At 48.3% G+C, this 24,191-nt stretch overlaps 2 protein-coding genes across 4 annotated transcripts in view; one reads left to right on the top strand and one right to left on the bottom strand.

Annotated features, from left to right (window-relative positions):
• The window catches only part of WDCP (WD repeat and coiled coil containing), a 27,365-nt gene extending 22,135 nt beyond the window's left edge, over positions 1–5,230 (top strand). For 2 of the 3 annotated variants that reach the window (XM_023732403.1, XM_004377683.2), the window contains 2 exons: positions 1,936–2,053; positions 3,425–5,230. In XM_023732403.1, coding sequence (XP_023588171.1) covers positions 1,936–2,053; positions 3,425–3,654 — 348 coding nt within the window. In that variant the 3' untranslated portion in view covers positions 3,655–5,230. Of the gene's footprint in view, positions 1–483; positions 539–1,935; positions 2,054–3,424 lie in introns of those variants that run through there. The other variant, XM_023732404.1, reaches the window with a different exon arrangement.
• A 3,642-nt stretch (positions 5,231–8,872) lies between these two features.
• MFSD2B (MFSD2 lysolipid transporter B, sphingolipid) lies at positions 8,873–23,210 on the bottom strand. Its single transcript, XM_023732402.1, has 14 exons — positions 22,937–23,210; positions 19,812–19,937; positions 18,390–18,514; positions 17,699–17,822; positions 16,896–16,974; positions 16,651–16,781; positions 13,776–13,866; positions 13,540–13,661; positions 12,981–13,064; positions 12,579–12,659; positions 12,243–12,352; positions 11,812–11,955; positions 11,240–11,416; positions 8,873–9,644 (listed from the first exon to the last, which is right to left on the bottom strand). Exons 1-14 carry the CDS (start codon positions 23,021–23,023, stop codon positions 9,620–9,622), a joined length of 1,506 nt encoding a protein of 501 aa, XP_023588170.1. The 5' UTR covers positions 23,024–23,210; the 3' UTR covers positions 8,873–9,619.
• Between the last annotated feature and the right edge of the window lie 981 nt (positions 23,211–24,191).

Here is a 24,191-nt window from a genome sequence, read left to right as displayed (position 1 = left end):
ACAATGGTTAACAACCTCACAACACATCAACACTATCCTTACTCAACCTTGGGTTCCCTATCACCAGCTTCCTTGTCCCCCTCTGCCTTCTGGCCTTTGACCCTGGACTGCTGTACCTCATTAGTCCCATTTGGTTTTACGGGGCTGTCCACTCCCAGGCTGAATGGTGAACCTCGGAGATGACTTCACCACTGAGCTAAAAAGGTGTCTGGGGGCCATACTCTCGGGGTTTCTCCAGTCTTCTTTAGGCCAGTAAATCTGGTGTTTTTTTTTTGTGAGTTAGAATTTTGTTCTCCATCCTTCTCCAGCTCTGTCCGGAACCCTCTGTTGTGATCCTGTCAGAGCAGTCAGTGGTGGTAGCTGGGCACCATCTAGCTGTACTGGACTCAGCCTGGTGGAGGCCTTGGTAGCTGTGGTCCATCAGTCCTTCGGACTAATCTTTCCCTTGTATTCTGTTCTCTTCATTCTCCCTTGCTCCCGAAGGGATAAGACCAGTGGAGTATCTTAGATGGCTGCTCACAGGCTTTTAAGACCCCAGACGCTACTCACCAAGGTAGAATGTAGAACATCGTCTTTATAAACATTGTCTTTATAAACTGTTATGCCAGTTTAACTGAAGTTAAAATAATGTATTTTCTTGACTTTTCGTTTCCTCAATTTTTGTTTATAATGAGGTAGCCCAGCCAAGGTGTAACCAGTAGTTCTCTCTGAAGAGTAGAATATTGGAGGATTGTACTTTCTCCATTGTAAATTTCTGTGTTTTACTTTTTTATATTACGCATCTATTCCTTTTGTGATGAGAAAAAGTAAAAAACAAAAATCAAAAGAAAGTGTTTTCCCTCTAATTTCAGAAGTCACATTTCATAAGAGTTAAAATAAATGAATTAGTTGCTTGTGATTTTTACAGTTTATTGATTGACTTTATTTAAAACCTCATTAATAGACATTTTTGAGTAGTTGAAATTCATAGTTGAAAATCTGTTTCTCAGCAGTCAATAGCAGTCAAACAGTGAGTAGTGATAATTTGAATAACAAAATGAGCTAGATACCTAACTTGTAAAACTGTTCTTCAGTCAGGTAAAACTGCTTACATGAATGCTTACTTGAAGATATTGTTTCAAATATTATATAATTAGAAGTTATTGTTTTTATTCTGTATTTTATTATTATACCTTTGAGCTCTTAATGTGTCTTAAATTAAAACTATTTTTTTTATATCTTCTTTTTCTAGGGATATTTGAAACAATTTTTAAAGACGACTCAATTTTTAATCTGACTTAAAACTTTAAACATCATTTATTTTCATTTGTACTTTCTGTAAGCTAAGTGAATTTTAATCACAGTTTATTTATTCAATTAATGCAAATCCTTTGTTACTGTGCCATTTAGGGCAGTCTTTCTTGGCATTTTTTCTTAGTTATATCTAAAACAGCCAAGTCATAGTTCCTCAAGGTCAGGATGTATCTTTCAGGCTACCGTCTTGTAATGTTATTAGTCATTCCTTAAGAAAGCCAGCTCCTAGAAATGAAGACATAATGCTGGGGAAAGATCAGAGCAACAGGAAGAGAAAACTAGAAGTTATGTTTTATTCCTTTGGCAGCAAAAAACCAAACCCATTGCTGTTGAGTCGATTCCAACTCATAGCGACCCTATAGGACAGAGTAGAATTGCCCCATAGAGTTTCCAAGGAGCAGCTGGTGAATTTCAACTGCTGACCTTTTGATTAGCCGCTGAGCTCTTAACCACTGCGCCACCAGGGTTTCCTTGGTAGCAAAGTGCTGCTTATTTAGAAATGAAGTCTAGTTGAGAGTGGTAAGAGGTAAGAATTTAAAAAAAAACAAAAAACAAAAAACGATTTACCCATTGTACTCTTAAGAAATGTTAACTCCATCGCTTCTGCAACCTGCTTAACAACTTTTATTTCTATACGTGAAGAAACCTTATTATGTAGGTCCTCTTGTTGAAAGAAGAGCCATGCTTCTCTGCCGTGGCAAACTGAGGCTCAGCACGGTTCAGCAGACGTTTGGCCTCTCTCTTATTGAAATGCTTCATGGTAGGTTAAATCCAGAAATCTACCCCACCTAATGTTCCCTCCCTCCACCTTCTAGTTTGTAATTTTCACTACTAATGAAAATGAGGTGTAACCAACCATTCAGAGGTTCACTAGATAATTTACAACTATTATTAATTGCCTACTGTATGCCTTGGCCTATACTAGTGTCAAAACACATGAAAAATACAGATTCTGCCCTTAGACAACTTATAGTCTAGCTGGAAAATTTAAATGTGCACATGGAATAACTGGAAAAGAGTTACAAAGCAATAATAAGGAAATAACAAAAACTTTACATATGCCTGTTGCACTGAAATGCAAAGATCATAGCAGCATAGCAGAATATTTCTTAAAGAAGTTGCCATTCTTATAGGCAGCAAGCATGGGAACACGAAGGGACTCTTAGATGGCAGGGGACTGAGTCATGCCCATGCTCCATTAGATGTAAACATGGTTTTCTTATGCCTCATTCTTTCCACAGCAGCCAACCACACTGAACATAAAATTTTGTTTCATTTTTTCCCTTAACATTGTGTCATCAATGTTTTTTGTTTGTTTGTTTTGGATACATGCTCATTATAATTGTCATTTGTAATGGGTGGGGATGATATTCCATTCTGAGGTATACTATATTTATTTTACTTTGCCATATTTTCTTTAAAATTTGACTATCCAAGTTTTCACCATTACAAATAGCACTAAAAAAAAATCTCTCTGAATATTTTGTATTTTATTTTTGGGAAGTGTAGATTTTCAGAAGTGAAATGACAGGGTCGAAGGTGAGACACACTAGACTTAAAAGAACCAGAGATGGTCTGGACATGTGTTATGCTAGTGGCCCCTAGGTTACCCTGGAATAAACCACTCAGGATTATCTGGGCCACTGTATGGTCCAGGCTCAGCCTCCTTGGATTTCTAGAGGTTAGGGTGAATCTAAAGAATAAAGAATGTTTCTCCTTAGAATTTCTGTCCCAAATTCACATAGTATGGTTAACAGCATGTAGATAAGATAGGGACACTCCACAGGCAACCCCTAACACATACATGCGCATGCATACACACACACACCTGCATAGCACTGAGTGATAAATGCCCAGCGTGGGTAAAAATGTATGTCCCTTCGCTGTGCGTAAGTAATCAACTTTCGGGTGGATGTAAGTCATCAGCATCCCCTCCCTGCCATATAACCCTGACCCTGAGTAATACTTAGTCCTTCCAGTTCCCCATTCTCTGTTAAAGCCTTCTATAATCAGGTTCAGTGTCATCAACTGCTATATCCCTTGCCTCAAGAAAACTACATTTGTAGTCGTATTTTTCTTTATAGAATAAGATACTATCCTAAATTACCTATGTGCTTATTTTGCTTTACAGACTCCCTCTGGATCCTTCTCTCTGCTGACAGCGAAGGCTTCATCCCATTAACTTTCACAGCCACACAGGAAATAATCATAAGAGATGGCAAACTTTCCAGGTCAGATGTCTTCAAAGACTCTTTTTCTCAGAGTCTGGATCCTGGCCCTTCTCTTGAAATCTTTAGAGACCATACTGCCCAAAGTTTAGATACCACTGGTTGTTCTAACCATTTAGGCAGCACAGCATGATATTTGTCTGTAGAGTATTTGCTGTATAGCTTTTCAGATGACACCGTTAAAAACAAGGTCCTTTTTCCACCGTGAATTCTGTCGCAGCTGGGATTCTCACTGTTGTTCAGAGTGAAGCACTTGCCAGGGTTGGCTCTTCCGGTTTTCCCCTGGGCTGTGTGGCAGCAGAGCTCAGTCTCTGTTAGATGACTCAGAAAGTGGTTGTTTATGTATTTATGACTATTGTGGTTTTGTCTAAGGGCACAGTTCCCAGAACAAAACAACGCCATGTGCCATATGGATTGTGTGTTATGGTTTCTCTGAGGCTGTGTTTAGGCCATCTTAGGAGCACTTAAAAGATGTCTCGGTACTTTTAGAGGTCTTCTCCTTGGCTTATAGATGAGGGTAAGGAGTGCAGGAGAGCGTATGCTCCAGCACACCCTTTTCCCCCAAACCAGCATGAATCAGCAGAGCTCATAGGAAGATAAAAACCACTTGGCTTCTGCTCCCAGGGCTGCCTGAGTCAGGCGGTAGTTCTGGTGTTGCCTGGACCTCCCAGGATTGAAACCTAGCCCTCTTACTTCCCTAAAAATCCCTGGCTGACAAAGGACCAGGTACATCTAAAACTTAGCTTTGGGCTTCTTCCATTCACTTTGTAAGTCCATTAAGTAATTTGTCAAGTGTTTCAACTCCTCTGGTCTCCACATGGGCATGTACTGGTGCTGCCAGTGCAATACCAAGCTCAGGCGAAGCCCAAGACGTGATTCTGTGTTGTCACTCACGAGTTTCTCCCTGAAATGCTTTTCAGTTTGAGGATCATAAAATTTTCATATTTCCTCCCAGTAGTCACTCTGTTAGTTAACTTATTTGTTACTTTAATTTTGATATTTTTACTTTTCCCTCCATTTAAGTCTTAGAGTGTCTGTGAGAGAAAGTATAACACAAAGTTGGAAATTTCACTGAATCTGAGGTAGTTCTAATGCATACCAGTTTACTTAAGCGCTAAAGTGCTAGCCTAGTATAGTGGAGAGATCCCTGATTGCCTTCAGATAGACACCACTGCTCACTGCTCTCAAACAGAATGATAAATTTCAATTACGGCAGCACAAATTATTGATTGGTGTGTGGCCAATCAGAGCACATCTGCAGATAAATTGTTTCAGCCATAGAAGCTCCATTAGCACATATACATCTTTTTTCCCCCTTTCCTTTAAAATTATCCGGAAAGAAAATATTTTGTACCCTTGGGGACTCCTGTCTGTTCCCGTTTATGAAGATGGAGCAGGGATAGGAAAAAAGCGAGAGCCCATTTTGTGGTTCAAATGCATTAGACAGCTGCTGGGATAATGGAAGTGGAGGCCACTTGTCTGTGATCAGCTGCCTCAGAGCAGTGGCTGAGGACAGTCTGAGGCCTGGCTCCATTTGGGAAGGAAGTGACTGGGTGAGATGAAGTCACAACTATTGTGAAGCCTTAAGAGGGGGGTGGGGGACCCTTGAGTAAGGTCAGTGTGTGTCCTCAAGATGTGTGTTATAACTACCATTTCTCTGGTCTAATTCTTATGGACGAGTCTTCAATAAAATCATTAATGTTTGTTGTGGCTGTTGTGAATGTTTTCGTGGTATTTTCTTTGTGATGATTACTGGTATAGAGAAATGCTACTGATTTTATGTGTATGTATGTTATCTTTGTAGTTGTTCTGGTAGAGAGTTCAGAATATAAATTATCTGTTTCATTACAACAAATCTGATTCCATGGCAACTCTCATACAAGAGACGTCTCCTTGGCCTCTCCTGCTATGATAGTCATTGAAACCCTAGAAAGTAATCCAGTGTTTGCTGACTTTGCAGACATGGAGAGAAGGGCTAAATTCTCTAAGTTAATTGTTAAATGTTTTATTGAAAATATGTTGTATAATGAAAGATATTATTTACATATCCCATTTTGCACCCAAATTTTTCTAAATTTTGTGTGGATAATATTTAATACATACAGTATGTATAAGGTACAAACCCAAAACAAACCTGTTGCCGTCGAAGTTGATTCCAACTCACAGCGATCCTCTAGGACAGAGTAGAACTGCCCCATAGGGTTTCCAAGGAGCGGCTGGTGGATTCCAGCTGCCAACCTTTTGGCAGCCAAACCCTTAATCACGTAAGATATAAAAACCGAAAACACCAAACCTGTTTCCATCGAGTCAGTTCTGACTCATAGCGACTCAATAGGACAGAGTAGAACCATCACATCAGGTTTCCAAGGAGCGGCTGGTGGATTCCAGCTTCTGACCTGTTGTTTAGCAGCCGTAGCTCTTAACCACTACACCACCAGGGCTCCATATAAGGTGTACCAAACCAAACCCATTGCCATCGAGTTGATTCCGACTCATGGCGACCCTATAGGACAGAGTAGAACTGCCCCATAGGGTTTCCAAAGAGCGCCTAGTGGATTCAAACTGCCAACCTTCTGGTTAGCAGCCAAACTTTTAACCACTACGCCACCAGGGTCTCCATGTAAGGTATAGGAAGGCTTCATAATATAATGAACCACCCACCACCTAACTCAAGAACCAGAACACTACTGGAAACACTCAGTTTCCCTGTGTGCCCCTTTTTGATCCCATCTCCATAGCTCCAACCCTGAGGTAACTAATCCCTTGATTGCTGTTAATTATCATTTCTTCATTCCTCTTCTTAAAAAAAAGTTTCACCACATATATGTGCTAGGCTAAACAATATGGTGAGCTTTATATGTAAAAACGGTACTATATCGTATATAGTATATCATATATAGTCTTCCGTGACTTGCTTTTTTTTCCATTCAACATTGTTTCAGATTCAGCCTCCTGGGTATGTTTATGTTACTTTCAAAGTTTTATAGTTACCACAGTTTATCCATTTTCCTGCCATAGACATTTGGATTGTTCCCTGGTTTTATTTTAGTGATTATAAACAATATTGTGTTGAATACTCTTGTAAATGTCTCCTAATGTAAGCGTTTGAAAAGACTCTCTAGGGTCTTTTACCTAGAAGTGGAATTGCTGGGTCTTGGGTGTGCGCAAGTTCAACTTTATAATGCCACAATAATGAGATAATACCAGATGGTTATATCAGTTTTCACTCCCACCAGCAGTGTATCATAGCACCTATTGTTGTACATGGTCAGTGCATGTTACTTTATGACAGTCTAGTAATTTTAAATGGTACCTCACTGATGGGTCGGAATCGCCGACCTTTCGCTTAGCAGCCAAGCACTTAATCACTGGCTGTCAGGGCTGCTATTATAGTGGTACGTACTATAAAGTACAAGAAAAGCAGGGTAGCGATTAGAGTGCTAGGGGTAGGGGGTGATCAGGGAAGCAGGAAAGACCTCTCTGAGGAAGTGACATTTTGCCATTGACCTGATCATGTGAAGTCTTGAGGCCATCATAGGGACTGAGTGGGATGAGAGGCATGGGTGGGACCGAGAGGGTCTTAAGCAAGTGAGCAGCACAATAGCCTCCTGGATTTAAGTAGTGATGAAGGAGGTAGTGGAGAGGGAAGGGGTAAGGGAGGGGTGCCTGCTCTTTGCCAGGGATAAGTCCAGGGACTGGCCTTGGTGGCAGGGAGAGATCCTCTTCTTCTGAAGCAGAAGGACAGGCATCAGAAGAGGGATGTGGGCATGAAGGGCAGCTCAGTGAACCAAGGATTGGAGAGTAGGAGTAATGGGAACTATAGTGTACCTAGAGCGTGCAGTCAGTCAGGAGTGCTGGCATTGGGTTCCAGGGGAGGAGCGGTTCTGGTGATACCGAGGTCTGGTGATGGCCATTCTTCCAGCACATTTTGTAAGCACTGGCTATCTCCACAAGCTTTGGAGTCAGGCAGGCTTGGGTTCAAGACTCATTTCCACTACCAACTGATCTTAGGCAAGTTGCTTAATCTCTCTAGCCTGTTTCTTCATCTGAATATGAGCATAAAAGTACCCACTTCACAGAACTGCTGTGAGGAAGAAACAAAATACGCCTTTAGGGTATTTGTTCAGCCCACAATGACTCCCTTCCTCTGGGATCTGTCCCCTGACCCCCAGAAGTGGACCTCCCCACTATACCATGATCTCTGTAAAGACAGAGGTTGGACCTTCTTCATTTCTGTATCCTTGGGACTAAATATCAACTGGCACCAAGTAAGCACTCATGGTTTCAGGGGATGCAACTGGAAGTGGTGGAGCTGAGACGCCAAGTCCAAGGAGGGAAGCCCTAGGTAGAGGTGCTGGTCCGGGGTCCCAGCTTTGGCAGTCCAGTGTCTCCTGTCCTATCCCATCTGAGAGACGAGTAGCCACTCGCAGGGAGCCTGAGGATAGAACTGTAGCAGCAGACTGGGCTCTGAAAGTCCAGCCCCTCTGACTCATCTGCAGAACTAGGAGAATGCCTTCCTAGATATGGCCTCCAGATGGGCCACAAAATTACCTAGCAAGTGGTGGACCAGTCCCCACAACTATTGCCCTATCGCACTGAGAGCTGCTTCTTAGTCACCCCGCCAAACCAAACCACCTTACTCCCATCCTAGACCTTTTCCTGTACATTTGCTCAAGCTGGGCCCTCTTCCTGTGAATTCCTCCTGCTTGGATCCCGCCCTTCACTCCAGGACCAGCCCAGATGCCTCCTCCCAGCTGTCTGACAGTAGGGTTCTATGCATCCTGTCCTGGTAGTTTCCACTTTGTGTGACACTCCCAGGGCCTGTGTCCTGTTGGTCAGGCAGAGAGCCAGGAGGCAAGGGCATCATCTCCCCTTGGCCAGGCCTCTGGGGGGCTCAGGGGGGGTTTGGCCACTGAAGAGGCAGCCATAGGTCTAAAGGAGAGGTGGAGGGGGCGCCTAGCCCTGGGCAGGGGCTTGGGAGCATTGGCCAACCTCATGGAAGGGGCCTGAGGAGACATGGGAGGGCAAGTCTGTACCCCTCAGGCCCCACTCTTTAGGTGCCCAGGCTTCTCTAGTCGTAAGTTGCTGGGATACCTAGGCCCACGAGTTCCCCAACCCTCCCCAGGCCCCAACCCACAGGAGCCCCCATGGCCTGCTATCCCAGGCCACTCTTGAGTCTTGACTTGATCTGAGGAAATGCAGTCAGGAATTTGTGCTGTGGGGACACAAACAGGCTCAACATCAGGTACCTCTCCCTTCCCCTTTGTAACCAAGGGTTCCCAGGAAGTGAGATGGGAGGGCAGAGCCACATTTTACCAGCTGAATTACTAAAAATTCACACTGCCCACACACATATATATAGATAGATAGGTAGACACACCAGGTGATTTAAGTATTACAGGGATTTATAGGCGATAAGCCCTTTAATTTACTTTTGTAAAAATAAACCTCGGTGGAAAGAAAAAAAATGACCTTTGGTGGTCCATATCAGTATCTGTCCACTTACAGAAAGTGTCCTCAACTTATATGCAAAATAGGAAAGACCCAAGAAATACCTCCAGTGCCCTGCTCTGTCATCCCCACTGCTGTCTCTCCGGGCCTCTTGGTCTCACTGTACCTATGTTTCTCTTACTGTACACCCCAGCATGCCATCATCTGTCCCCACTCTGTCCATTCATGTGCTGTCCGTCAGTCTCTTTTTGTGTCTTTAGCAGATGTCTACTGGAACCTTGGGAGGGCCAGTAGGTCTGTACACCTGCCATCTGTCAGGCGAGCTTTGCCATCTAAGCAGGTTGTAGGGCCTGGTGCTCCCCATAGGGAGTCTGCAGTCCAGGGTCAAGGGTTGCCTGGAGCTGGGGTAGTCAGGGGCATGGGCCTGTCTGGCATGGTCTGTGGTCAACAGGCAAGAAGTTGTCAGGGAGAGGTCCTAGAGCCCAGGCCAATCCCAGCAGCCGGAGACATCCCCATATCCCAGAGGAAAGACAAGTTGTGTGCTACACTGCTAGGTAGGGGTGCTAAAGGGCTAGGAAGAAAGGGAGACTTCAGGCCCAGAAGATGCTGCTGGCTTTTGCTCTTCCAGCTCACAGAAGTCTCAGACTTTAAGCAAGGCTGTAGCTGGTCCTCCTGTAGGAAGGAAAAGAAACCAAGGCGAAGGAGGGGTGTGTGGCGGGATGGCCTCTGTCCTGCCACAGATGCCCATGGAAGTTTCAGTGACCCTTCTTTGTCTTCCCAGCAACTCTTCCCCTTAATGGTCCCTGTCATGGATTGAATTATGTTCCCCAAAAAATGTATATATCAATCTGGCTGTGCCATGATTCCTGGTATTGTGTGATTTTCCTATATGTTGTAAATCCTGCCTCTATGATGTTAATGAGGGAGGATGGGTGGCAGTTGTGTTAGTAAGGCAGGACTCCATCTACAAGATTGGATTGTGTCCTGAGGCAATCTCTTGAGATATAAAAGAGAGAAGTGAGCAGAGAGACAGGGGGGCCTTATACCACCAAGAAAGCAGTGCCAGGAGCAGAGTGCATCCTTTGGACCTGGGGTCCCCGCGCGGAGAAGCTCCTAGTCCAGGGGAACACTGATGAGAAGGCCAACAGAGAGAGAAAGCCTTTCCCTGGAGCTGACGCCCTGAATTTGGACTTCTAGCCTACTTTACTGTGAGGAAATAAATTTCTCTTTGTTAAAGCTATTCACTTGTAGGATTTCTGTTGTTGCAGACTGACTAAGACAGTCCCTGTTAATAAAACTACAACCCTAGTTTCTCCAACACCCAACAAGTAATCCCATATCCTCTTGTCCTTCCTTCCTTGAGATGTAAAGCAGGATTTCAGTGTTACTCTGGTGAAGAGCCTGGGGCCACCAATACTGAGAAGTGAGGGATTGACGATGCTGCCAATTACTGCCTCCCCTTTGTGGTCCTGTACATGTCCATGAGCCCAAGTGTTTGTAAATGTATGGACATCTGCAAAACACACATGCAGACTTGCAAATGCCAGCTCTGCCTCTTAGGATACAGAAATGGATAAACACAGCTCCAGCCTTCAAGGTCTCTACAGTCTACTGGGAAAGCCAGACAAGTGAGCGGATCATCCCCGCACAATGAGATGAGTACTGTGGTGGGGGAGGACAAAGCTCAGAGAGCTGCTCAGCACAGCCTGCAGGAGGGCAGAGTGGGAGCCGACTCTCCCAGGCTTCTGGCTCCCAGGGTGGATGGTAGTGCCATTCACTGAGAGAACACAGGAGAAGGAGCCGACTTGGGAAAAAGTTGAGTTCAGTTTGGGACTTACTGAGATTGACATGCTTGTGGGACTGCCGTGGAAATGTCCAAATGAGAGCTAGATATGTGGATCTGGAACTTGAAGGAAGTCAAGGATGGAGGGGCAGCTTTAGGAGTTGCCAGCACACAAGAGGGACTTGAGGTCAAACAAGTAGATGAGGCCACACAGGGGCTATGCAGAGCAAGAAGAATAGGGGACTAAGGAGGGAGCCCTTGAATACCGCCATCCAACGGGCAGTCAAAGCAAGAAGATTATGAAGGCATGACCAGAGTAGTGGGAGAAAATCCAGGAGACTGTGGTGTCACGGAAGCTATAGACTGTGTCTATAATGCAGGGAGATCTGCAGATGTTGGTCATTCACACATCAGTGTGCATCTATGTGTGCCTCTCTGGGGGTTGGTGGCCCTCCCTGTGTGTATCCATGTGCAGGGTGCCCACCTCCGAAGGCTTAGCTGGCGGGAGGGATCCTGGCTTGGCACCTTCAGAGTGGGGCTGACCAGGAGGATGCACAGACCAGTGAGGATCATGCAGGTGGGCACGGCTCCAATGAGGACCTTGAGGGTCACCACCACCTCCTCTGCCTGCTCACAGGCTCCAGCCTTATACCCCACAAACCTGGAGAAACACCACCCATCCATCCAGTCAGATTCTCGCCAAGCCTGGCTCCCTGAGTGGAGGGGTCCCAGGCACCCCCCACCCCCACAATATCCTGAAACTCGGACACAGCATAGCTGTGGTAGAAGAGAGGGTTGAGGGAATGGCCTGGCCAAGGGGAGAGAGAACTGAGAATGTGGGGGCTGGGGTTTCAGAAGGTGGGTACAACTCCCAAGAAAGGCCTCTCAGTCATGTGCACAAAGAAACCTGAGAGTGGTGGTTCCCCAGATCTCCACAGAACAGAGCTTGGGCCCAGGCTCACGGGTGATCCGTAGCTGGCTGGAGGGGGCTTTGCCCTCTTCTTCCCACCCCACTAGTCCTTTATGCCTCTGGTGACCCCCTGCTCTGGGACTCACTCCAGACTGAGTGTGGAGATGCCCAGAGCACCTGCGCCTGAAAGCTTGGTGAAGAAGACATAGGAAGAGTAGAAGATGGTCTCCAGGCCTGGGCCATGCTGATGCTGCAACTGGAAGTCATCTACCACATCTGGCAGCATGGACCTGGGGGTAAAGAGGGCTGCAGAGTTATCCCTTTTATCCCTTTAACACCCATCAGTCTGTGAGCTGTCTGGGGACTGAGACCAAGTTGGCTTCATCCCTAGGTCCCTGCTGCCCAGGACCAGGACTGGCCCACAGAGAGCCAGGCAATATGCCCACCACTCCTGCTGCTGGTGCACCTTTAAGAGGCTGGGCATGGGGGCCCTGGGACAACAGGTTGACATGAAGGAGGGAATTCCCATTGTGGAAGGACGTGAAGCTCCCATACCCTTTCCCCTCCCCCAGCCTACCAGGGTAGCAGCAAGGACACAGCAATGCTCACGCCAGACACAAAGGCCACGATGTAGGCCACAGGTGCTATGGGCACGGCAGCCAACAAGATTGCAAAAGGCACCATCACCTGGGGAGACAGACACACTAGCTGATCCCTCCACTTGGTCCCCAGACTTGCTGTTTTCATTCCCACACTCACCAGTCTTTATAATGGCCCCTCGTGCCTGGCCATAGGCACTGAAGACACAAGGGAACACAGACCCAGCTCCCTGGCCCCAGGAAGCTCAGGATCCACACCACCTCCCTTGTCCTCCCCTACTGGCATCTCCAGCCTTCCTTCCTGCCCCACTCACACAGATCCCAAAGGCCGAGGTCTTCTTCCCAAATCGATGTAGAACCCACTCCCACAGTGGGGTGCTCAGCACAGCTGATACCTGTGAATGGACAGCAATATCACTGCCAGGGATGAGCCACCCACACCTCTGCCCAGAATCTCAGTGCCCTGGCTTTTCGAGGGGACTCCCGGCCCTGACCTTGCCCCTGGCCTGCTCCCTGGTTTGAACCTGCAGTTTGAACTTTATGACCCAACTTTATGCCCTGGTCCCACTCTCTGTAGGAATGCAGTTGACTAAGACCAAAACAGAGTCAAGAATGTTGACCATTGCGTTCTGGCCACACATGTGCCGTGTCAAGGACTACACATGTCCCCACGCAAGACCCCAGATGATCTTGCCTCACCACCCCAGACCCCTCACCAAGATGGTTAGCACCAGCCTCGGGACATGGTCATGTAGCCGGGAGGCGTGCGTACAGAACAGGACCAGATAGCTCTGCTCCACCTGAAGAGGGAGACAGGCAGGGTGGGCGTGTACACAGGATGGCAGAAGCTCTGGGCAAGCACTGGATCACAAGTCTGGCCTCCCCTTTGGGACCTTGCACACTGCTTGCTGCCACCATCACACTGTTCCCTTCCCCACAGAGGGCGCTTCTCCCAGCACAGATATCAACACCATTCCTATCCCATCCTCACCACTTGCACAAGTAGGATCCGGTGGACTTCACTAAACTTCCAGGAAACTACCCCACACTCTGCCAGGTTCCTAGTGCCTGGCTGCCACCCTCCCCTATCCCACAAGCCCTGCCTTGGTCTCTCTCCTCCCAGCCCCAGGCTCTCTGGGCCATGGTGCCAGCCAGCCATGGGTTTTTTCCCATTAAAACTCAAGCCTACTCTGGTACCTAACTCTGAACACAGAACCTGCACAGGGTCAGTATGGCCAGGGCCAAGCCAGCGTGGATCAACCTGGCCAGAGGTACCTGGACAGCAGCTGAGATGAACAGGAAGGAGACCACCAACTTCAGGTAGGGCGGGTGCCGGACAGTGAGGCCCAGCCCAGCCAGGAAGCTCAGGCCTTGGCCTGAGGCTGGGGCTGAGCGGTCTGCAACACAGAAAGGGAACACCTTGGCTTGGCAGAGTTCGAAACTAAAACCCACCCCCAAGAGGAGCCCTCTCCCCAGCTTCTGTTCCCACATCCTTCCTCCTTCCTCCCTACCCGGCCGCTCCTTCACCCCCAGGCAGAGTAGGCCAGTGCACACCGGGTAAGTCACAGCAACCACGGCAGCTGCAATGGAGTAGAGATGTATCTGTGGGGCAGGACAGAACTGGGGTGGGTGTAATGTCTCCAACCCATGGGAGCAGGGACATGCGGGGCAGGGCAGGAGCCACTCCCAATGGGAGCAGAGTGGCCCTCAGTCCCCCTCCTCCCAATCACACCAACATCGAAGGGCTCTGAATGACTCATCCACACGTGTCTTTCTGCAGACCTTGTGCCTTCTCCATGGGAAGGGAGCATCAATGCCTGTGGGGCTCAGGGCTGGCGCACTTGTTCTTTCTCTGGTTTTTTTAAGCAAACATTTATTGCTGCTGACTTGTGCATGCTAAACCCTGCGGTTATACTGATAAGTAACTTGTCTACCCACAATAAGGGGCTCAAGTGCGATGGGAAGACAGATCCATAAGCACACAGTTTTACAGCACAGCGTGAGGCATGATGGCCCAGATGAGTACAGAAAAGAGAAACCATGCTACCTGTCATTTAGGGGAAGATACGTATGTCATAAAAAATGCATGTAAAGAATGCATGGGAACGACAGCCGCCCAACGCTGGATAGAGGTTATCTGGGGGAAGGGAGGGGGAAGAAAGGGAGATGACACAGAGCCTGTGCTCAGAGGGGCCCTGCGCTTAATGCTGTGCTGTCATTGTCTTCAAATTCCCAGTAATTTCATCACGGAATTTGTGTTTTGTAAGTGAAGTCCGTGGACAGTGCAGCATGCACTACCAAGGGCCTCAGCTCACAGGAAGCCCATCTGCCCAGAATGGGTTCCCAACCTTCTGCTCTCCAGTCCTTCGCACCCCAGCACCCCCACCGGCCTCCTCCACCTGGCCCCACCCCTACACTGTCACCAGTAGGGTGGGTGATCATGGACAGGCCTGCGTTAGGTAGTCATCTCCCTCAAGTAGGGGCCAGGATGTGGGTGCAGGAAAGTCCGTCAGGGAGGGGCATGGCGGCAGCCTTTCCACACCAGGCCGGCAGTGCCATGGCGCTGCTCGGAGGGTGCCTGAGGTATGGGGGATGCTCAGCCACATCCGATCCAGGTGCTCAGTGTGTCCCGGCGCTGGGAGATTGTAATCCCTTGGTTGGGGCAGTAGGGCCTGTGGGCAGGGGAGTTCACTTCCCCACTCTCAGCTAGGGCCCTGCATTTTCACTTTGCACTAGATTCCACAAACCATGTAGCTGGCCCTGGAGATGGGTTTGGGGATGCATACACGGGGGCTTAAATTGTCATGTTTTCTTAAACGGATGGTAGGGCACATGGGTGTTTGTGGTGTTGTTCTCATACCATTGATTCCCAAACCGTGGCAGGTATCAGAACCCCCTGGAGATCTCATTAAAACAGATTACTGTGCAGTCCATCCCCAGAATTACTGAATCAGTAGGTCTGGGGCCCAAGAATTTACCTTTCTAAACAAGTTCTCAAACCAAAACCCAAACCCACTGCTATCGAGTCGATTCCAACTCATAGTGACCCCACAGGGGTGTAAATCTCTATAGATGCGGGCTGCCACATCTTTCTCCCTCAGAGCTTCTGGTGGTTTCCAACCACCGGACCTTTCAGTTAGCAGTTGATCACTTTAACCACTGAGCCACCAGGGCTCCTTCAACAGGTTCCCAGGTGATGCTAATGCTGCTGGTCCAGGCACACTTTGAGAACCATAGCTATCTACCTTTTTGTAAATCTGAAATATTTATTAATTAAAAAACGGACACAAATGCCTACACAGAAGGGTAGAGGCCCCACAGTCAAACCTGGGGAGAGGCGGCTTATAAGTCCTGAAGGTGAGGGCCACCCAGTTCCGGGGTCTGTGTTCAAGTAAAGGCCTGGGCTTGTGAACCAGTGGGAACCAGAATGTAGAAAAGTCCTAAGATGTGGCTGGAGAGGAATGTGGGGCCAGATTCCACAGAATGAGTGCTCCAGGCCATGTGAAATGTGTCTCAAGGAGAGGCCCCTCCATATGGCTTTTAGCAAAGGGAAAGACAAGGTCCAGTGTGCCCTTTAAAATGTTACCCTGACTGTGCTGGGGGCGGGAATGGCTGGAGGCAGGGAGACTGTTGTAGGAGGCTGATGCAGAAGTTGGGGGGAAGAGGGAGATTGTGGTATAGGCCAGAGTATGGCAGTGGGAGGCAGAGCAGTGAACAGATTCTAGAAGAACTGGATCTAAGGAACAGACAGAACTTGGTAATAGGGTGGAGTGGAGGGTTGAGAAAGAGAGAGGGGTAAAAGATGATTCCTAGGTGTCTGGAGGACGTTGATGCCATTTGCTTAATAAAAAAGGAGAGGAACAAATAGAAAAATCAACGACCTTGATGGGTAAAATAGAAGTGTGCCCTCTAACTGCTGATGAGGGACCCGGTTTGAGGGGAGGGCACGACATGCTGCTGCCCCCTTCCCCTTGTCACTTCACACTGGGGCTGGAGGGATGGGTGCTAGGAGGGGCTTCACCCAGGCCTCTGCCCAGACAGACGGCAGACCATCCTGCTGCCCTCTCTTCCCCGACCCTTGCAGGCCCCTTCCAGCCACGCCTATGGCCAGGGCCACAACCCACCCCTTCCCCACCCTCTGTCCCTTTTCTGGGGACTACCCGCCAATCTATTTTGTGTTGAGAAGGAATCCAGCAGGAGGTTTGGCAGGAGCACTATGGGTTGTCCTGGACTTGGGGGGTCATCCGCTCAGCGAGAGGCGCAGAAAAGGAATGAGAACGCGCGGTGTGCAGAGCTGAGCCCCGCAAAAGAGGAGGAAGAGGCCCGAGAGGAAAGAGGCTGCCGGGAGAGGCGATCACGGCGGGGTCCGGCCGCCCGGGCACTCACCGCGTCGGGGGAGACGCCGTCCGGCAAGGGGAGCCTGGCGTCTTCGCACCTGTGGGGCTCATGGGCGCCAGACACGATGAGTCCGTGGACGGTGGCTCCCATCAGGGTCCCCGCCATTTCCATGGTTATCCCTGGGGACACAGCAGCCGTGCAAAGTGAACGAGTGCCACATCCACCCACAGGGTCCCGAGGCTCCTGTCCCAGGATGACAGCGTCATCCCCCCTCCCCCTCAGCCTGCACTCACGGTACGCGGTGGCCGAGTCCCGCTCCCTCGGGTTGGAGGTCAGGAGCATGGTGAGCGCCGTGTAGGGCACCTGGAAGAACTGAGGCGTGCGGGCAGCGCTCGGGATGGCCCCACCGCCCAGGCCCCCCAACCCAGGCTGCCCCAGCTTCAGGAGGCTGAGGCTCTAGCCGCCCTGTCCATCCTGGCACCCCACCACTAGGGGCTGAAAGGCAGGAGGGAACACCCAGTCCAGAACAGGATGCAATGGAGCTAACGGCAGTTTTCCTGTCATTGATGTGCAAGGTGAGGGCAGTGAGTCCCAGCTAGCCACGTACCCATCCCCACTTTAGAGTAGCCACTGGCCAGCAATGGGGTTCACCAGAGTCCAGGCCTATGGGGGTGTTATAGATTGAATTATGTCCCCCAAAGTACATGTTGTAAATTCTAATCTGTATGCCTGTGGTTATAATCCCATTTGGAAATAGGTTGTCTTTATGTTAATGAGGCAGGATTTGTGTAGGGTGTATCTTGAGTAAATATCTTTTGAGATATAAAAGAGATTAAACAAGCGAGCAGAAGAGAGATGGAGTAAGATAGATGCCAAGACACATGGCGATCTCCAAGGAACCAGGAAGCAGAAGCTGAAGAGACAAGGACCTTCCTCCAGAGCTGACAGGGAGAAAGCCTTCCCCTAGAGCCGGGACCCTGAATTCGGACTTCTAGCCTCCTAAACTGTGAGAAAATAAATTTCTGTTAAAGCCACCCACCTGTGTTATTTCATTTATAGCAGCACTAGATAACTAAGACGGGGGGCACCCACTCACCGTGGCCAGGGCCTGGAACAGGCAGTAGAAGGTCATGTACCAGACTCCCCGAAGCCTGGTGAAGGGGTGCAGGAACCATAGGAAGAAGTAGGCTACAGCGATGAAGGGTGAGCATCCCAGCAACCTATGGAAGCACAGGGGTGAGGAGCGCCCCTCAGCACAAGGACAGAGGGGATGCCAAGAACCTGGCCTGGAACACCCTCACCCCTTCTGGGCACCCTCTGCCCTTGGAGAAGCTCTGGGCTGGGCTCTCAGAGTGGGAGTCAGGGAAAGGGAGAGAAGTGAGGGCTAGGTCTGGGTGGCTGATCAGATGTGGGAGTGGCAGGCAGAGAGGGCCATTCACTGCTGGACTCGGGCCTGTGTCCTCAGTGTGCCATTCCCTCTATTGAGGACACGGAAGGACAAATGAGTTGCAGCTCCTCTGTGAGACCCTCCATGGCCTCCCGGCCAACCTGTCCATAATGAGAGGCTCTGCCCAGCCCTGTGCTGTCTGATGAGGGAGGGTCCCTAAGAATGTCTCTGAACTGAAAAGCTTGCAGTCTGGTCCCAGTCCAGTCCCAGTCACCTACAGTCCAGTCTTATCCTCTAACAATCCATGGGGTTTTCTACCAAGAAACAAGGCTGTGACAAATGCAGTGACCTCAGAGCCAGGGGTGGGTAACTGGATCCCGAGGACTGTGGGGCTGCTCACCAGGGCATGAGTCGTCCAGACCCTGTCCTTCTGCTTCTGTTGATGAAGAACCCAGCCACAGGGTCAGCAGCTGCCCCAGACACCTTCCCTCCAAACAGGACAAATGATGCCTGGGCAGCAGGGATCTGAAATGGACCAGGGAGGGGATAGAGAAGGCCCGGCAGAGTAGGAGAGGGTGGCTTTCCTGCCTGCTGGGAGACCTGGCAGAGTCACCGTATATAGGGCCACCAGGCCTCCTTGCCAGGACACTAATCCAGAAGGTTGTAACATGAACTAGTGAAAGAGTGGGGAGGGAGCTGACGGCTGCACATTTCCGTTATTCCTCAGGCCCTGTCACCTTTGGAGAGGATGTGGGGGGCCCTCATCAGAAGCCCATGGGGTGGCTCAGAGCAAGAAGGGTATATCTAGGCTGACAGTCAGAGACAGACTTTTTGTTTCACAGTGAAAATGTTTTATTGACTTTTCTAGTTACATAAATACACTCATTATAAAAAACATTTAAACAGTACAGAAAAATATTAAGCAAAGCTCATCTGAATCTCACCTTCCTGAGACAACTGCCGGAAGCATTTTAATCATCCTTTCATGCATTTCTAATTTACAATTTTACATAAATGGGGTCGTATCAGTGTCATTTTTTGAAAATCATGGATCTTATTAAAAAAACCTTTTTTTTTGCTTCTCCTCTGCTCCCCACCATTCCCTCCTATAGCCAATATTAACAGCCTGGTGTGTATTCTTCCATAATTTTCTCCATGCTTATATTTTAATGATGTACAGATATATACATACATATACACATGCACACACAAATATGGGGCATACCTTTGTTTTGTTAAAATGGGATCATTTTATATACTCTTCTCTAAAACTAGCTTTTGTCACTTGACAATGCATCATGGAGCAGGTATAGAGCTAACTCTTTTGAATGGCTGCCTAAATAGTCCATTACATAGATATAAAAAAGAAAAAAAAAAAACATTTCTGTCAATTCCAACTCAGAGTGACCCTATAGGACACAGTAGAACTGCCCTATGGGGTTTCCATGGCTGTAATCTTCACGGAAGCAGTCTGCCACATCTTTCTCCTGAGGAGCTGCTGGTTAGTTCAAACGACCAACCCTTCAGTTAGCAGCCAAGCATTTAACCACTGTGCCGCCAGGGATCCCTATGTGGATATAGCACAACTTATTCAATTGCTTCTGTGTTGTAGGGTATTCACACTGTTTTCCATCTTCCCACTACAAACAAGGCTGCAATAAACATCCTTAAGGAGGTTGCCTTCAGTAGCATTTGGCTTTCTGTCAGCCTTGGGTCAGAAATGCTGTCTACCAAGGAGAGCTGATGGAGGTGGAAGAACCAGACAGGGAGGGGGTGGAAGGCAGGTGGGAGCAGGTGGCCCTGGGCTGGTGCCCTTACTTACCTGTGCCACATCAAGCAGGAAGACCTGCAGGTAGAAGGCTGTGGCACTGGAGGCCACCTGGTTGGGGATCCCGCCAATGCCATAGCACAACTTCGTACAGAATGAGAGGCGACCGGCTCTGCTGTCCTGGGGGAGATACTGGAGCTAAGCCCCAACCCCAGAGACACACAGCAGCTCCCCAAGCCCCTGTGACGTCCATAAGCATCCTGAGGTCCCGATGGGAAAATTCCAGCAACCTCTCAGCCCTGATTTGCCCCAACTTAACCTAAAGGGAAGTGAGACAGGAAAAAAAAAAATCCTAAACCATGACCTCGTAAACATTACTGGGGGAAGTTCTTCCTTACATTCCCCCCTCGATGTGAGAGTGAAGTAGAAGTCAGGAGACCTGGGCTTGACCCCTTTCTTTGCCACCCTGTTCCCTCTGTGACCTTGAAGAAGTCACTTTCTCTAAGCCTTGCTTTCCTCATCTTTCAAATGGAACATCCCTGCCAACTTCACGGAGTTGTTTTGATGAGCAAATGAGGCAGTGGCTCTGAGAGCTGATTGTTAAATGTTCAAGAATTTTGCAAGCCAGTTGTTAAACCACTGGCAGTTGTAATCACCCATGGTAAAAGTATTTATACCATGGAATCAGCAAACATTACAAATCAGAACATATCCTTCTCCTTCCTGCGCCCCCTCTCCCCATCTACCAGGTCATCACTGAAAAGAAGGAATGCTATGACCCTCAACTGTATATCACTAGCCCCAAGCTATCCAGCGAATGCCAGACTCGAATATTCAACTACCTACTCACAGCCTCCCATGGATGTCTGACAGGCATCTCAGCTAAACATGGTCAAAACACAGCTCCTGATTTCCCATCCCACTGTCTAAACCAATTCCTAATCCAGTTGTTCCTACTGCATTAAATGGCCCCACTGTCCACCCAGTGGCTCGGGCCCCTGAATCATCCTTGATCCTTTCCCACAGTGAGAGCCTCCTAAGTGGCTTCGTTGCTTCTGCTCTCATTGTCTACAATCCACTCTCTGCCCGGCAGCCAAGTGATCTTTAAATAATCGTAAATCAGACCATGTCTTCTCTCTGCTTAAAACTCTCAAACAGCTTGCCATTACAGTTTCAGTAAAGCCTACTGAAGCCTGCTGACCAGCTCCCACCCCTTTCCCACCTCACTTAGATAGCTCTTCTCCAGCCATGGTGACCTTATTCCTATCCCTCAAACTCAGCCTGTTGCTCCCTCAAGGCCTTTGCACTTCCCGGTCCTTCTGCCATCTTCCTCTAGATCTTCGCATAACTGACTCCTTTTCATTTAGGTCTCAGCTTAAATGCCACCTCCTCAAAGAGGCCTTCCCTGACCACCCAGATGTCTCTCATCAAACTTGCTGCCTGATATATCTTATTTCCTGCCTCTCCCCAACAGAATATAAGCTCTCTGAGAGCATGAACCATAACTGTTTTATTCACCATGGTGTCTCCAGTTGTTAGAACAATGTTTGGCATACAGTAGGTGCTCAATATGTATTTGTTGAAGAATAAATGGCCAAGAAGACAAGGTGTAGTGATATTTCTTCAAAAGATGATGGGAATTCTTCTTTCTTATCCTATGCTTGGGGGTGCAAGGGAGAGTGGAGAAGACTATGGCTTCACCCATTTTACTATCTTGAAGGAGGCCCCACTAGGCTCTTTTGAAGGGAAGGTCTTCCCAGATAAGGGTTTATCACATCCTCTGCATGCTCTCCTACTCACAGGAGAAACCCACACTCAAGGCAGAATGTGGTCTCCTTTTCTGAAATTTGTATGAACATTATTTCAACTCCCAGAAAACTTTAAGAACAGGAAGAATCCAACATGGCAGCCTTCGCCTCTCCCATAATAAGACTCTTGTTTCTCCCTAAATGTGTCTAGCAAGTTTCTGGCACATAGAAGGCATTCAAAGGACAGAAAAAGAAATTCCAAATGAAACTAGGGATATAATTTTAAGAGTTTTGACAATTTTATCTTCCTAATCATAAGCCCTTCACAGAGGACTCAGTACAAGTTATAGAGTCAGCTGAACTTGTTTTCAAATCGTATTTCTGCCATCTCTAGCTATGTGACCTAGGACAAGTTACTTAATCTCACTGAACTTGTTTCCTCACCTGTAAAATGGGAATAATATATATTTCATAGGGTTGTCATGAAAGTTAAATGCTGGCACTTCATTGGCAATGTTTTTTCCCTGTTGCCATTAACCTCACCCGAATTCCTAAGTTTCAATGGGAAATGAGTTTTCCCAAGGGCGTCATCTCATTTCTTTCTTGGGAGCCACAGCTCTTTGCTCTGAGGTGTCTGAGAATAAGCAAGATGGGGAATGGAGGTGGTGGTCAAGTAAAGCCCCATAGAGAATGCCTTGGCCACAGAGCAGGGAGAGGATGTAGCATTCAGCCTGACACAGAAAGCCCAGAGTTCCTAAGTTCTCTCCAGTGCAGCCATCCTTTCCGAACGAATCCCAGCTCCACCCATACAGAGGACGCCAAAAGACTGAAGACATCCCTGGGTTCCCACCTACCCACCATCCTCACCCTGGAGCCTAGGGAAGTGTCCTTTTGGAAAAAGCCTGATGCCTGGGTTAAGTCAGGGTTTGAGAGGGAGGCTAAGCCCACACCACCTGCCTGGAGATCGGGGAGGGAAGGCAGCCTCCTCACTCACAATGGAAAGCCCTACACCCCAGGGCTCAAAAGACTGTCCAGGAGGACCTGGAGTGGACAAGAGCCCTGGAATGGGTATCAGGAGACCAGGGACTGTCACTGGTTCCACCTAACTGAATGAATCCAGCAAGTTACTTCACTTGCTTAGGACTCAGTTTCCCAACCCTCTGCCTGGAGTTGAGATGACTAAAGAGGTACTGTAGGATTCCTGAATATCTTCAGCCTGTCAAATCCCACTAAGGGCAGTTTAGAAGACTGAAGGCTTGGGCCGAGCTCCCACAAGGCTGACCCTAGCTGAGTTAAAGGAGCTGCGACCAGATGCCCCAACATCTCCGGGCGCGGTAGGATCCTCTCACCAGGCATCTGCGCGCTGGAGCCCAGAGCCCCTTCTCTTGCCTTGCTAAGATCCCGGTCTCTTGCCCCTCGCTTTGCGCTCACCGAGCTGGGCTCCAAAGTGTGCGATTCGGGATGCGGCGGCGGCGCCTCCACTGCCAGCGCTGAGGTCCCTTCGGAGGCCACGGCCATGGCACACGACAGATCCGACTGCGGCTGTCACTCTCTGGTGTTATCGCACCACCGCAGGGGAACTCACTTCCCGGCCCCGCCAGCGCCTCAGCCCTCGGGGACTGGGATGGCTCGCGGCCGAGGGGGTGTGGTGCGCGCAGGGGGTGGCCGGGGAGCCTAGGAGCCAGAGGCGCTTCCCCTTGCGTCCCGGTCCGAGGGTTACGGGCGGGGGATATCGAGAACCGCGAAGCGCACAGTTTCGTTTCCGCAAAGGGAAAAACGCCAAGAGCCCAAATTCGCTGGGGCGGGAAAAGGCCAGCAAGTCCCTCGAGACCATTTTCCTTGGGTAGGTCACCGAGGGAGTGGGCGGGCTGCAGAAAGGCTAGGGCTACAGGTGCCTGCGGTTTGCGTTAAACCCTCCTGCTAGATCTACGTGGATGAAATTCGGAAAATAAATTTATTATTAAAACGAAACAACAGAATCGACTTGTTCACAGACTAGGATTCTGGCTGAACAAGCTTTCAAGCTGGTAACTTAGATACTGGATGCCTGAAACAGACATTCTCCAACCTCACACACAGGTGGGTATGGCCATGCAACTAAGTTCTGGCCACTGAACGAAAGCCGAAGGCAAGCAGAAATGGTGTGTGCAATTTTTCAGAAAGGTCATAAAAGAGAAGGGGGTCATAGCATATACAAAAATTATTTCAAAATGTATCACAGACCAAGAGCTAAAACTATAAAACTCTTAGAAGAAAACACAGGAACAAATCTTTGTAACCTCTGGTTAGACAATGGTTTCTTAAAGACAGGGCAGCACAAGCACAAGTGATAAAAGAAAACATATTCAATTTCACCAAGATGAAAAACTTGGTGCTTTACAAGACACCATGAAGAAAGTGAAAAGACAACCCTACAGAATGGGCAAAAACATTTGCAAATTCTATCTCTGACAAGGGACTTGTATCCAGAATATATAAAGAACTCTCACAACTCTACAACAAAAAGACAAATAATCCAATTTAAAAATGGTCAAAGGATGTGAATAGACATTCTCTAAAGAAGATATAGAAATGGACAACAAACACATGAGAAAATGCCCAATGTCATTAGTTATTAGGGAAATGCAAATCAAAACCACAATACCACCTCACACCCACTAGGATGGCTGTAAGAAAAAAGACAACA

The sequence above is a fragment of the Trichechus manatus genome, unplaced genomic scaffold (assembly GCF_000243295.1).
Source record: "Trichechus manatus latirostris isolate Lorelei unplaced genomic scaffold, TriManLat1.0 scaffold00052, whole genome shotgun sequence".
NCBI lineage: Eukaryota > Metazoa > Chordata > Mammalia > Sirenia > Trichechidae > Trichechus > Trichechus manatus.
Note: the sequence above shows the minus strand (reverse complement) of the source record. Positions and strands in the feature narration are given on the sequence as shown.